Below are 14,641 nucleotides of genomic sequence, written 5' to 3'. Positions count from 1 at the left end.
AACTGAGGAAGAAACAATTCAAATAAACTTTAAAACATTCTTTCTTTGTACATGCTTCGGCAATTTTTATTGGTGGAAAGTTTTAACATGCCGTTACACTTCCGCACGCGTCTCGTATCTTAAAAGTATACTGGATTGTATGCATGCGCAAACTTCACTTCCTACCGTCCCGTAGTCAAGCAATTTACTTCGATCGTAGGCCTACTTTTCATTTTGTTTTTTTTTTCGTTTAAGCTTAGAGGGAATCAACGATTTCATAAACGCTAGGTATCATCAGACGAAAAACAAAATAGATAAATGTAGTGATAGGCCTAATAGTATTATTGTAATAATAAATACAGAATATTATGGGCATCTAGGCCTACAGGAGCAATACCGGTAATTTTAAATTTAATAGCCGCAGAATTACATTGATAAACATATTTACACATCAAACAATCTAATATGTACATCAGCCATGTTCCAATCTGTGTCATTAGACGTAATTAATTACTGCAACAGAAGGCCGTGACTTTTAGATTTAGACGTAGATAAGTATACGTACTAAATCAAAATGGCTTAATATGTTCTTACACATGACAATTGTTAGCCTACTTATGATAAAAGGGCTTAATATTAGATATTGCGAAATTTGTAACGCATGTAAAGCAATCATGATCATAGTAGGCTATACACAGACATGTGACCTTACCTACTTGTATACATGTTTGATCATTTAATTCCCTTGTGTTGATAGTCTATTGTGTGAGATATAGGTAATAGTTTATGTCACCAGGACGTTATCTTTTCAAGCGGAACAACGAAATAGGTTATTGAAACAAACTCAACTACATGTAGACGTAGTAGATATCGATGACATGTTTAAAGTATATAAATGCTAGTACTGTAATTATATTCGGAGAGGACTTATTAACTTGCGTTTGAAAGTGTCTCATGATGACAGAAAGGGTAAGTAGCCTACCTGTACTTTATTATATTACACTCTGCATGGTCGTACTAGAATATTATGTAGTCCATGCCCGTCCATGCAAATGATTATACCAGCATTCACCAACACTCACAAAGGCATTGAAATGAACATGGGAAAGGGAGGTCGAATACGTAAAAAACAATTTATTGAAGGTATAGCAATTAAGATTGTTTGGTCCATGGATCAGATATAATTAAGCATACATTATACAACAAACGGATTGTAGGCTCCCAAAGTACCAGATATAATGTTCTTTTAAAACCATTCAATAAAAATGATCTTTTGGAGAATACAATTTTCACCTGACCCGGGTATAAATGGGGGTGTGCGAAGGTGTTTCTTTTTTATGGAAAGGAGACCAAATGCACTGTCTATTTATCAAAATTGTCCGGCTTAGGCCTATTCGACGAACCTTCACACTTTGATTTAGGAAACGTTGGTCATCCTTGCATCCGTGGGTGTTGTGATGGCCTTGATCGCAAGGTGCATGTTTATCACAGAAATCAATAGATTAAGATACGACAATTGAAAATGGTTTCTTTATTCATAATGTAGGCTAATCTTCAACCTTGGTGTGTCAGAAACAATTGACTAGTTTTTTACAAAAATAAAAAAGTTGAAACGCCCTGTCCCCTAAAAAATCCGCCGAGTTCGCCACTTATGAGTCAAGCGACAACACTCGATCAGTAGGGCAGGCCAATTTAAGGCCTATTTTAGAATTCTTTCCTTCTGTAATTCTCATTTATCTATCTCAACTAATAATATATCAACTATACATTTTAGCGAGACGTGTAATTAATAGGCCTAGTTCTTTGTTGTCATACCCTCATGCTTGTGTTTACAGTCCAGGGCATTAAATAAACAGCCATTCCTATGTTAATTGCCTAAGTCACACAGCTGACTTAGGCAGAAACACAAAAAACGATCTGAGCATGTGCAAATGTATATAAAAGCATAATGTATAATAATAATATAAATGTACAGAGGGCAGTACAATGATATAAGCAGTAAGTTAGGCAGATCATAAGTCAGCTCTCCTTAATTGCCTAAGTCACACAGCTGACTTAGGCAGAAACACAAAAAATATAGTATATTGATATAAGCAGTGAGTTAGGCAGATCATAAGTCAGCTCTCCTTAATTGCCTAAGTCACACAGCTGACTTAGGCAGAAACACAAAAGATATAGTATATTGATATAAGCAGTGAGTTAGGCAGAAAAACAAACAAAAATTATGACTTAGACACTTTTGTTATGAGGCTGTCGATATCATCTATATACAAAAAATGCTACCTTTAAGTAACAAAATTTAATAGCATCAGCTCTTCAGATTAAAATTAACACTGATGATTTTAGAAAAGGAAAGTAGCAAAAAAAGAGAAAGAATTTGTAACAAATGGGTTAAAAAATATACTATTTCTTATTTTATTTAAAAAATCATGAGTCTCCTCTCCTTAATTGCCTAAGTCATACAGCTGACTTAGGCAGAAACACAAAAAACGATGTACAGAGGGCAGTATAATGATATAAGCAGTAAGTTAGGCAGATCATAAGTCAGCTCTCCTTAATTGCCTAAGTCACACAACTGACTTAGGCAGAAACACAAAAAATATAGTATATTGATATAAGCAGTGAGTTAGGCAGATCATAAGTCAGCTCTCCTTAATAAATGTATTTTCACAACTTGTTGTTGTTGAAGTTTGGAAGTACAATTAACGGTCTATAGTATCCTGTATTGTATTATAGCTTTCTTTTATTATTATTAAAGACAAGTTTGCTCGACAATGGAAGACATCCAGAAGTATCGTACACTGGTGTTGGTGGGTTACATCCCAGTTACCAAGCGGATGACAACCACCACAAGGTGGAAGTTGAGTCCACCAACATCCATTCAGTTGTATCTTTCCACAATATATGTTACCGAGTTTTAGACAAAGCTGCTGGAAAAGACATGTACAAGAACATCCTGACAAACATTAGGTAGGAATACCTGGAGCCAAATGTGATCTTAAAAAAATTGTCTGACAATTTTTTCAGTCGGTTATTTGTGTAGCACAAATGACCGACCAACTGACTTGACCGACTGTATGGAAGGAACTAGTGTAAATCTACTTGTATTTAGAAATTCGATAATAATTATAGTTAAACACATTTTGCTCTTTTTGTTAATGTTTCATTGTATTCTTTATTTATACTTTTCACTTATTAGTGGTGTTTTTGCTCCTGGTATGAATGGAATAATGGGACCGACGGGTAGTGGCAAAACGTCGTAAGTATATACTGATAAATAATGATTACATATTGGGGAGGTAGAAAAAAGATAAGTATGTAAAAGAATGGGTGGCTATAGATGGATGGAAGGATACATGGAGTGATGATAGAAAGATGACTGGAAGAAATGTATGAATAGGGGAGGAAATATTGGAGGATACAGTAGATGAAAATAATGATCGGTAGATAGATGAAAAACTGGCGAATCGATAGAAGGAAGTGCTTAGATTAAAATGAACGGCAACCGAATGAGTAGTTGATGGAAGGATTTGTCCTCCATATCCTTACAAATGCTTCGTATTTCCTCAGATTATTAGACGTGTTGGCGGCAAGAAAGCATCCTAAAGGACTTTCAGGGGCAGTACTAATTGATGGAAAGCCACAACCAGCACAATTCCGGTTAATATCCGGATATGTCGTTCAGGTAGGTTAATGCAATTCTGTGCATCAGTGTTGTCAAACCTATATGGCCATGCCTCCTACCCATATGACTACACCTATGTGGTAGAAAATGCATTGTTTGTATGGCAAGTTACGATGTCTTTTATTCGGAAGACATGAAAGTGCACGCAGTAAGAGTTCTTAAAAATAACTCTTCTGCTTTGAGGAGTATGGTTCCCGCATTTATTATGTAATTAATTATATATAATATATGAGCAGTAGGCTATACGTTACTGAAGTTGAAATAAAATAATGTATTTTTATTCAAAAAGGATGACGTGGTTATGGGAACGATGTCAGTGAAAGAAAATCTGAGATTTTCCGCAGAACTTCGACTTGGAAAAGAAATATCTACTTCTGAAAAACGAAGACGAGTCAATGACATAATAAAAGAGTTAGGATTAACAAAATGCGCAGACTCAAAGGTATAAAGTCCTTTAATTTTACGGATACCTTTATTGACATTGTTTTCCTCAGTTTGTATGAAAGTATGCTTCTTATTTGTGTGTTTTTTTAGACAAATGAGTCAATGTTGATGATGTCGGCTGCCCTTTTCTTTTATACTTCCACACAATGTTAATTCTGTTAAATTTCTAATATCTTTGTTGCATGTCTACAGCTCGAAAATGATTGGAATCATTTCTATGTCGTGTAGTTCGACGTCTGGTTATTATGTACCGGTATTCTATATATCCACTACCTTCCCATCCACCCATTCATATATAAATTGTCCGCTCAATCTACTCACTCTTTTTTAACTAATCATTATGGTTGTTATCAACAGGTTGGAACTCTTTTCATCCGCGGAATTTCCGGAGGTGAGCGAAAACGAACAAATGTTGGGATGGAGTTGGTAACTAAGCCAAGAATACTTTTTCTGGACGAACCAACGACGGGTCTAGATGCAAGCACGGCCAAATCGGTGATGACAAATCTTGCTCAGTACGTTTTTTTTTTTATCTGTTCTTGCTTCTTTTGAAAAACGACATTGAATGCATGCCTCTATATTGCTAGATATTACTCTGTTTAAGAACCGCACAAACACAACATTATCCGTTTTTATGATGAAAACTGCACTAAATCAACGAAGCATCTTTGTAAATGGGCCTACTCAAATGTACTGATGAAACTGAAACATCAATGTGTTGTTAATCACACTTAAGCTTATAAAATGTAATCCAAGTTTTCATTCTTGTTACAGGTTGTCTAAACGTGGACGCACTATCATATTCTCCATTCACCAGCCACGGTATTCCATCTTCAGTCAATTCAATAAGCTACATCTACTGAGTCTAGGCCAGACGGTGTATCACGGACCAGCAAACGAGACAAATGACTTCTTTGGGGCCGCTGGTAAAGTTGATTCACTTTTTGAACATTTACTAATATAATAGATTCGGTCTATATTCAATAACAAAAAACACCACGAATAGACTTGCTTTTTAATTTAAAAAAAAGAAGAAAAAAAGCTGTCTTCACGTGGAATTAAAAACCGAATGTTTAACTTACTAAACTCTTTGGTCGTCATATTTTATACTTTTCAAATTTCTTTCTTAGGGTATCCTTGCCCTGAGTTCAACAACCCGGCTGATTTCTTTCTCGACGTTATTATTGAACAAGAAAAAAGTGGTATGTAGGCCTACATGTTATGCCTTAATTAGACAGCACTGTAGCATTTTCCATGACAATTCTTCTGTCTAGAAACGCTTTATTAACCATAAAGTAAATGTATTTAATACGTCCTTAAACAATTTATTTCAATTATGTTTTATTGCAGAGTAATGGCATTTTGGAAAAGTGTGACTGTACAAATCTTTCCTTGATATAATGTGCTTGTACTTTTTAGACGGTCTATCCCGCCGTGAAGTCCTATCCCCCAAAACAATGTGTAGAACCTTAACTGTATATTGACAAACATGTGTATATATTGTATGTTTTAAAATAGAAAATGCAATAGATGGTACCAAGTCATTGGTGGAATATTTTAAGAAATCAAAATACCACACAGTATTAGAGGAAGAGGAAAGGAAACTTACAGGTTTACACCGATCAGATAGTTTTGTTGAACAAGTTATTGACTATCCAACGTCAGTCTTCAAACAGGTAGGAAAGTAGTTAGTAAATACAGTTTTCACTTATCTGTCAAGTTGAGTAATTATTGATTACTTACTGAGTTCCTTGTTCCCTTAAAACAGTCAATCAAGCTGATGATCAGCTGACCTCTTCAGTAAAAAAATCGTTCTTTTAAAGGGCCCATTACATTACATTAAAAGCATGAAAGTGTAATTTATTTATCATTTATCTTGTTTCCACCAACTTCTGTTTCAGTTTGCTGTACTATCAAAAAGAGCTTTTACAAACATGATTCGCAATCCACAGACATCGTCCTTACAGGTAAACTGTTAAAGAGTCTTAGGCTCTGTCTACACTATAAAACTTTATGTGATAAAAATAATTGATGTACCTATATATGGGCATGGTGATGTCATACCACTACCATGTTTGGGCATATCACTACCATATTTGGGCTCGTCACATTTTATTGTCAAACTAGTTTGATAGTGTAGACAGAGCTTTAATATTAGGAGATTTTAGTAGGCCTATGTTGCTTATTGCTTCAATGTTCACATATCCTTCCAATAGTATGGCAGCAGAATTTACATATAATGTTCCGAGTAAAATTTGAATTTGCTAAATTGTACATTAAAAGAATTTGTTCAACTTCTTTCCACAGGTTTTGATTATGGTTGTGTTGGGTATCTTCGTTGGCGGCTTATTTTGGCAGCTTGATACCTCACAGTCATCAGGAATACAAAACAGGTTTTACAAATTAACAATATTCGCAAAACATTAGACAATGTGCTCCTTGTTGAGTTCTATAATAATTTACATTGCATCATCAAAATAGGGTAACGTTATGATACATAATAAATGAAAAAACAACTTTAATTCTCATATTTCAGAATCGGAGTTTTTTTCTTTATGATTATGAACGTCACTTTCGGAAACATGAGTGCCCTGGAGGTTTTTATTTACGAAAGAGTAATATTTAGGTAAGTTTGAAATGTTATTATATTGATATTGAAAATGACAACAAAAACTCCATAAACTGACAATAATAATGTATCAAAAACCAACAGACAAGTTAACGGCCACTATCCTCGAGTAAGACAGTTTATGCTTTTTACATTAAATGTAAAAAGTTATTATTATCAAAAGGGTGTATGTTTTGATAGAATCGATAGAGTTATAGCCTAAATTCTAACGTCAGATAGTCAACATTTACTAATTACGGTTTTGTTCTCCTTTCCTTCTCATTTACAGGCATGAATCTGCAAGCGGTTTCTATCGTGCATCTGCCTACTTCTTTTCAATGGTGCTTTGTGATCTTATTCCAATGAGAATTGTGCCTACAACCATCTATTGCTGTATCACGTACTGGATGATAGGTATATCACCCTCAATCAAATCAATCGATTTGTTAAAGAATAAGGGAGGACGTAGGCCTCAAATACTGTATTAACTTTTTTCTTTTCAGCGGTAATCAGTATGATTCATTTTAATTGATTTATTATTATAGCACATTAGATTAAACATCTCAATGGACTGTACAGTACAACATTTCAAATCACAAATATAAAAAGACTTAAAAATACAAAACACAGTGATTTTCTTTTTTCCCAAAAGGGTTGCAGCCGACTGCCACAAACTTCTTTATATTCCTATTGGATCTGCTGGTGACCACAATGACAGGCTGTTCATTGGTGTTTTGTATTAGTGCAACGGTTGGAATCTATGGAATTGCCGTCCTAATGGCAGCTATGTCTATGATTATTATGGTGGTAAGTATAATTGTACTATTTACTAAAATAGGACTGGGCCTACATAGTACGCTGTGCACCTACACTTACTGTGAAGTTAAGGTAAAGGAAACCGGGAAAGGGAACTTCTGGGCGACAAATAAATGAATGATATGTAGCCTAACCCGGTGAAGAAAAGATAATAATTCAAGAGTGATCGATTACCCCGATTTACACAGACATTTGAAGTTTGGCTCTTGTACTTGCAGACGCCCACCAATGTTAAATTAGTGCGTAATTAATAATATATTATTTTCTATCCTAATTACTATATTAATCATTATAATTATCATTAGGTTTTCGGTGGACTTTTTATAAACATTTCATCATTACCAGTATGGCTGCAGTGGTTACAGTATCTTAGCATGTTTCGATTTAGTCTTAATGTAAGTACATTTTACTTTACTAATATTTGTAATTATAAAATGTCAATCGCATTTTCCATGAGGGTCTCGGTGATTAATTTGAATTATTCCCTAAGTTACGTTATAATATTCAGATATCTAAAGGTTCAGTTTGATCTTGTTCATGACGCTAAATAATAGGCCCTAGCTTTCGATTTGCGACCACCTACAGCAGGACCGAAACAATACTTTCCTATTATTCTGTACAGTGTATTGTTTGAAGGTTTGCATGGCGAAAATAGTACAAATTCATCATCAGATACAGTACAGTATAAACGTACAGAAGCTCAACAGTTCTTTTCAGAACTACATTCATACGTGATGTACCTAAAACCTTATACAGTCACTATATTCTGTATAGAAGTTTTGAATTAATAATAATATATGTTCTCCAATAAAAGTAAATTATTACTTGTTTTACAGACGTTAACTATAAATGAACTAAAAGGAATGGTGTTCTGTGATCCGCCTTTGAATGCAAGTGCACATTACTATGACCCAGTTAACTGGTGAGTATTTTGTTAGAATAAAATAAACACTGAAGATGACCATAGTTTTTACGATTTCCATTTCATATTCATTCCAACTCAGATGTAAAACAGTTCAGTAGGTCTATACTGTACTGGGAGAGTCCCACAAAGTCTCCGAATATTATTCGCACGTATTTTCTACCATCCGGCTCCCCGTACCTCATAATACAGTATTCATATTGATCCAAAAGCTTGGTTCCCACTATTTTAACTTATACCATTTATTTTACAGTATAACAGGCGAAGCTTATATGGATCAGCAAGGCATTGACTACAGCACGTGGGGGCTTTGGCAAAATCAAATGGGCCTAGGAATCATGATATTAGTATTGTTGACACTCTCATACATCCAACTCCGTAGAATTCCAAAATACAAATAGAATATTTTCAATTGATAGTGAAACGTGCAAAATCATACCGTATATTTTTAAATAATAAAATATACGTAAAATGTAAATGTAAGGTTGATTTGAAATGAGATGCCTATATCTATACTTCCATCGACGGTTGGTTAAATGAGCATTATAGCCCTTTGAAGTAGGTCTTAAATTTAATATTTTTCGTCTTAGACGTCTTTTGATTTTAAAATTGTAGTCATATCTTGTATATAAACTAAAGCCTGTATTATATATTGTGCACTAAATATTCAATTTCTTAGTCGTATTATATCAGACTAGATATACAGTAAACCCACAGTATTAACCAAGTTTAGTGTGTATTTGATTGAAATGAGTTGTTTGTATATGTGCAGTTTATTTTCCGTACCAATGGTAAGCCTTAAACAAGATATTTTATATAAGGTAAATAAACTGTAATGTACATGACAGAAGGTATGTGATTTACTGTATGCTGTAGTTATGTTGAGACAAACATTTCAAAGACATACACACCATAATCAAAAGATATTCTGCGCAGGCGCGCCAAGGAAATTGTTGTCGAAAAGTACGTGCAAATAGCAGAATGATCTAATTATATTAAGTCTTAACTTTGCAGGCTATTATCGTTCTAATTAATAATCAATACCATTAGAAAAACAATGTTAATTGATGGTTTGAAGATACAGAAAAAGACAACGTTGCAGTCGAAATGCTCAGTTGTGTGCGACAAATACATATAGGTGACGATACTTTTAATTAATAATGTCAGACAGGTCGTCTGCCGGAAGTAAGATATTGATTATATTAGTATTATCAATTTAAAATTAGTCGTCCTGATCGTCTTTATATAATCGTTTTCTACCGTCAAAATGTTTAAGAATGTTTTTATATTCTTACATTGTAAACATTTAACAATAAAAAGAAACATGAGTTATTGATTTAATAAATTAATTTCGACGATTTACTAACCGCTTCCTCTTATTCATTGTTTCTCACTCCAATTATATTGCATACCCTCTCACATTCCCGTCTTTTAACCAATAATTTAACTCTATTCAATTCTCAACATTAAACAGATATGATAAATGTCTGTTCTCTACAAAACAAATGTCCAAAGCTCCGCGCTAATAAATTACCAAATAACACACTTTATACAATAACTAAATAAATTCCTGTCATTTGATTGGACAATTGTGTGTAATATGGCGTGCAATAGTACGCACTTTTGAACGGTCGTTCATTATTTGTATAATACCAAACATATCAAGAATGCACGTCATCCGAAGCTAGTCTGAATAAGGCACGTTGAGGTGTGGTTCTTTGTGAGATCAGAAAAGTGCAATATTTCAACTGCAAGCTCAATATGTTAACAGGATAACGGCGAGCTCTGATATGGGCGCTTCAAGGTACTGGAGGATGGAGCGGTATGGTTCCTCTGCTTTTCTCTTTATTTTCGGGTTATCTTAGGATATTTTATGGATCATATTTGTGTGTAAAGCGCTTAGAAACATTGTATTGGACGTTATAAGACAATCAAAATTATTATTATTACTGTATATATGTGCGGGTTTTAATACAAAAAGACTATTAGACGTTATTATGTAAGACAATCAATAATATTATTATATAAGTTTGCGGGTTTTGGTACAAAAAGGCGCAATTACGGTATGTTCCGCCTGTGGTGTGTTCTGGGGTAGGACAGATTTCAGAAACTCCTTTGAAAATAAAAAATATACAGCTTGAAATGCCAATAACCACGGACAAATATCTGCAATAGCATAACATCTATAGAATGCAAAAATAAATGTAATTTGTAAAATATGTTTGTCCATATTTCTTCAATGTTTACGCATGTTGGCTTTAAAGAGAATATTAGAGTTATTCAACGGAATAACAAATACAAACAGAGAAATTAATTTGCCATTACATGTAGTTATTGATTATCCATTTCTACTTGATGTCGCTTGAATGATTGCACGTTTTTACTCCTATAGGCATACTTTTTACACCATTAACGATTGAGTTCCTTAACCATAGCCAGGCTCTTGGATACATATAGCCTATAATAAGTTTTTGTCGCACATAACAGTTGGTTCATTGGCAATGATCTGATTTATCGTGTTTTAACAAGAGAATCAGGCGATGCGCATATTTCTAAATACTTTGTTTCTTTTCACATTTCTTCAATTAACAAGACTAGGTAAGTAACTGTGTGAGTATGCTGTATTCATGATTTCTGTTATATATCATGTATATATTATGTGGTGGTTTTATTTCGTTGTCAAACGAGAGAAACAATTATCTGTTTTGGTCGGGAATAGGCAATACGAGACCTATTACATTTAGTGTTACTTAGTTGAAAAAATAATGTGTTATCTATACTTGGTAACTATAGGTTGTTAGTGTCTTTTTAACTGGGTCTTTAGGCCTATTATCTAACACATGTAGGCTTTAGATTTGTTGTATTCACATATAGCGTTCCGTACTTAAACTTTTAGACACGATTGTGTTTTTTTTATTATAAAATAATTAGTATAACTGACATTGTATTTATTATTATCATAAGTATAGACTAACTTAACGATATAATAATTATAATGTCACAGGCCTGTGGCCTACTATTTCCTAAAGATGATTCTTTGTATGAAGTAGGTCTTATTCAATTTGAGCAAATAAAATGTAGACAACATTATTGTAGGAATACAAACAGTAAAAGAACCATCACAATAACATGCGGTTTATGAGATATTAAGTAGAAATTGATAACATTTCGAAATAAATTGATATCTTCTTTTGAAACATCTTATAGCAAAATTATTCATAAATAAACATGTATAATGTATAAAACGATTTGTCATTACAGTCTTGGCTTTATATACGTTTCCAAAAATATCTGCAATTAATATCTCTCTCTATACTGGAAAACTATAATATATATTACAATGTATGCTTTTCCAAGGACAGGTGTAATTCAAACAAACTCATATTATTACACTCAAAATAGCATTTATTATTTTGCGAAAGTGGAAAGATTCTTTATTTGCAATGTGACCAGAGAAAAAGATGTTGTCTTCTCTTGTTAGACCGATACAAGTTTGTTGATTTTAATACTTATTTTGATCCTCAAATAATACAAACAATGTATACCTCTATAATATTATAAAGCTTTTTTAAAAGATGTATTTTTGCCAATTGTACCATATTATAGAATGTAATGATAATAATGTTATATTATTTAATTATGTTTTCAAATGTCTTTTAATGTAACGCAGGAGGCCTAAACTATTCTTACATTGCGTGAAACAATATTTCGAATTTTGTATTTGTGAATAACTCTGCATTTTAAATGTCCAGATTAGTCTTAATTATTTATTATACAATACAACAATACACTATTGCAAGATCTTTGTTCAATATTTACGACTGTTTCTAACAGAAACGATCAGTATTCAATCATTGGGTAATAAGTTATAATTAATTAAACACGTTAGGTAAAAATAGAACTATACTAGTAGACTTATATTTATATAATAGGTTCTTGTGATATAGGATGTGGGTATATGGTACAGGACAGTACATGCAATTTTTTACAGGTTAATGGTCTCAGTGGCGTAACGCAGAGGCCTGAGGCCCCTTGATTAGGAATCTCCAACGCTGAAGGCCTCGGGCTTTTTTCGACATATTTTAATGCCCATTTTCCCCTGGGCAATGCTCAGGGGGCCCATAAGCTCCGGGGCCGGGCTCCTGGGTTTAGCCAGTGAACTCTAATAGCCGTTACGCCACTGGGTCTGACTCCTGATTAGTTCTTACGCTCGTCAAATTTGTCCGATTTCAGCAATAGGGTGTTTGATTTTCCTTCTTTACGTTTAGAAATATAATCATTCTTATAGAAATAAACATACAATGAATTAAGTAATGCTTGTAATAATCGTTTGTCTTTTGCAGGGCGATCGCTACGATGTTATGACTGTACCGCTAAATATTACAAATCTAAACCGTTAGGTACCGACTGTTTAGACAATCCCAACACAACATTTACACCAAGGCTCTGCCAATCATTTGAACATTCCTGCGCTGTAAGTTGAATATATTTTGATAACAAAAATAAATTGTATTGATGATCGGGCCTTATATCATCACACAGATTTGGGTAATTCACTTGATAGTTGATTAAGTTCACTTTTTGGATTTGTGTCTCCTTGTTTTTCTTTTTATTATAATTTATGTTTTTGTGTTTGAATGAGACGAATAAATGAAATGAAAAATAAAGATGAAAGATCTGTCAATATAATAAGATGGATACGCGTATTCAATATTTGTGAAGATGCACATCGTGTGTTCAGTTTACTAATCGTATACTGTGCCAGTACAAACTGTACTGAAGTTCATCTACCATTTATGTTCCACAAGCATTGTTATCGGTATTTAATAAACTTGAAATAGAAAACTTCTGTCACCACGGAATTCCTTTTTTTCAGCTCATTTTATTATAATTCGCTCCAGTCTGCACTATAGATCAGACTGTATACTTACAGATCATTTTTAATTTGTTAGATAACGCAGACGAAAGCTGCCGGTGTTCTCGTTGAATTCGTCCGTGATTGTTCCAGTAACTGTGTTGATGGATACTGTAAACACACTGGTCTCGGCATCACTACATCAGTTTGTAACTTCTGCTGCCGTACCGATGGGTGTAACGTAGGAAACACTGCTTCAAATCCGGGTCCTACACTAAGTTTGCTTACACTTGCACTTTCTGCTATTTTGTACAATGTTTTACGTTAATAATTTATGGAAAGGTTAACCCAAGAAGTGAATTTGACATTCATCGCTTTTTCGGCATATTTCGAGTTAGTTCAGCTTAAAGATGTATTGTCCCCCAAAAACATGAAAAATGAAGATTAATTAAACCAGACTTTGAATATTTTATAAAGTTAATCACTTCCGTAGAAAAAAAACCGAAAAAAATAATGTTTTCACTTATAAAATGACAAAATAAATGGTTAAATTCAACCAATTCAATTTGACCATTTTTGCTTTAAATTACAGTTTATTTAGGTAAATACATTTTTTTCGATCCAATTTTTGGTCAAAGTTGATAACTATTATGTTACATTAAAATGACATTAATTTTTCAGGGGGACAATACATCTTTAAATCTGTTACGGTTACTAACATGTTCATATAATAACGCGCTTGCTATTACAATGGAAGAGTGAAATGACATTACATCTTGCATTACATAAAGGTTAATTTCCTATAGTAGGTATATAATAATAGGTATAAGAGAGATTTTTATATTCACAATTTTGCCAAAGTATTTTTGTTGAGACAATTTTTATTTCGGCAAAAAGTTATTTATAATGTAAATAGATTAAATATAAAATATTTTACAATTATAATGTATATTTTACACCTTGCCATGTACACAGATCTTGCCAGTAGTTTTAATAATTATTATTACTGTTCTTCCTTTGTTATTGAATTCTCTATTCAATAGGCCTATAGTAGTGTAGCGAGTCAGTATAATGCGCAAAATAATAATAATAATTTGTGGGCGGAATACATAAGCCAATAATAGTGCTGTACCCGCTTGTTGTACAAGAATTGACATACCATGGAAGCCACAGCGGTTTGCATAAGCAGGAATTGTAAAGGGGACTTTTTTACTCATAACATAATTTTCTACTTTATCATTTTACACATTTACAGTATCGTAAAAACAGCCCCCCTTTAAACTCATAATTGTATCAAGATTAGCCCTATTTTGTGGTTTTAAAAGTATCGCG

General features: G+C 33.4%; 2 protein-coding genes across 2 annotated transcripts; both read left to right on the top strand.

Annotated features, from left to right (window-relative positions):
* The first annotated feature begins 822 nt into the window (after positions 1–822).
* Positions 823–9,887, top strand: LOC144845827 (broad substrate specificity ATP-binding cassette transporter ABCG2-like). Its single transcript, XM_078703274.1, has 17 exons — positions 823–948; positions 2,738–2,949; positions 3,179–3,238; positions 3,550–3,664; positions 3,954–4,106; positions 4,466–4,623; positions 4,883–5,034; positions 5,239–5,310; positions 5,627–5,784; positions 6,010–6,075; positions 6,416–6,501; positions 6,645–6,734; positions 7,006–7,130; positions 7,369–7,523; positions 7,838–7,927; positions 8,369–8,454; positions 8,708–9,887. Exons 1-17 carry the CDS (start codon positions 934–936, stop codon positions 8,853–8,855), a joined length of 1,941 nt encoding a protein of 646 aa, XP_078559400.1. The 5' UTR covers positions 823–933; the 3' UTR covers positions 8,856–9,887.
* A 954-nt stretch (positions 9,888–10,841) lies between these two features.
* LOC144845515 (prostate stem cell antigen-like) lies at positions 10,842–13,717 on the top strand. Its single transcript, XM_078702903.1, has 3 exons — positions 10,842–11,052; positions 12,798–12,928; positions 13,407–13,717. Exons 1-3 carry the CDS (start codon positions 10,995–10,997, stop codon positions 13,635–13,637), a joined length of 420 nt encoding a protein of 139 aa, XP_078559029.1. The 5' UTR covers positions 10,842–10,994; the 3' UTR covers positions 13,638–13,717.
* Positions 13,718–14,641: the final 924 nt, after the last annotated feature.

This window comes from Antedon bifida, chromosome 6 (genome assembly GCF_963402885.1).
Source record: "Antedon bifida chromosome 6, ecAntBifi1.1, whole genome shotgun sequence".
Classification (NCBI taxonomy): domain Eukaryota; kingdom Metazoa; phylum Echinodermata; class Crinoidea; order Comatulida; family Antedonidae; genus Antedon; species Antedon bifida.
This window is presented reverse-complemented; position numbering and strand designations above follow the sequence as displayed.

Bases quoted from the DNA above. Each gene is read 5' to 3' on its own strand.
- LOC144845515 (XM_078702903.1), top strand. From the start codon at position 10,995: ATGCGCATATTTCTAAATACTTTGTTTCTTTTCACATTTCTTCAATTA. The intron at 11,053-12,797 runs GTAAGTAACTGT...TGTCTTTTGCAG, and splicing joins TCTTCAATTAACAAGACTAG to GGCGATCGCTACGATGTTAT. The intron at 12,929-13,406 runs GTAAGTTGAATA...TTAATTTGTTAG, and splicing joins CATTTGAACATTCCTGCGCT to ATAACGCAGACGAAAGCTGC.
- LOC144845827 (XM_078703274.1), top strand. The intron at 2,950-3,178 runs GTAGGAATACCT...TTCACTTATTAG, and splicing joins AACATCCTGACAAACATTAG to TGGTGTTTTTGCTCCTGGTA. The intron at 3,239-3,549 runs GTAAGTATATAC...GTATTTCCTCAG, and splicing joins ACGGGTAGTGGCAAAACGTC to ATTATTAGACGTGTTGGCGG.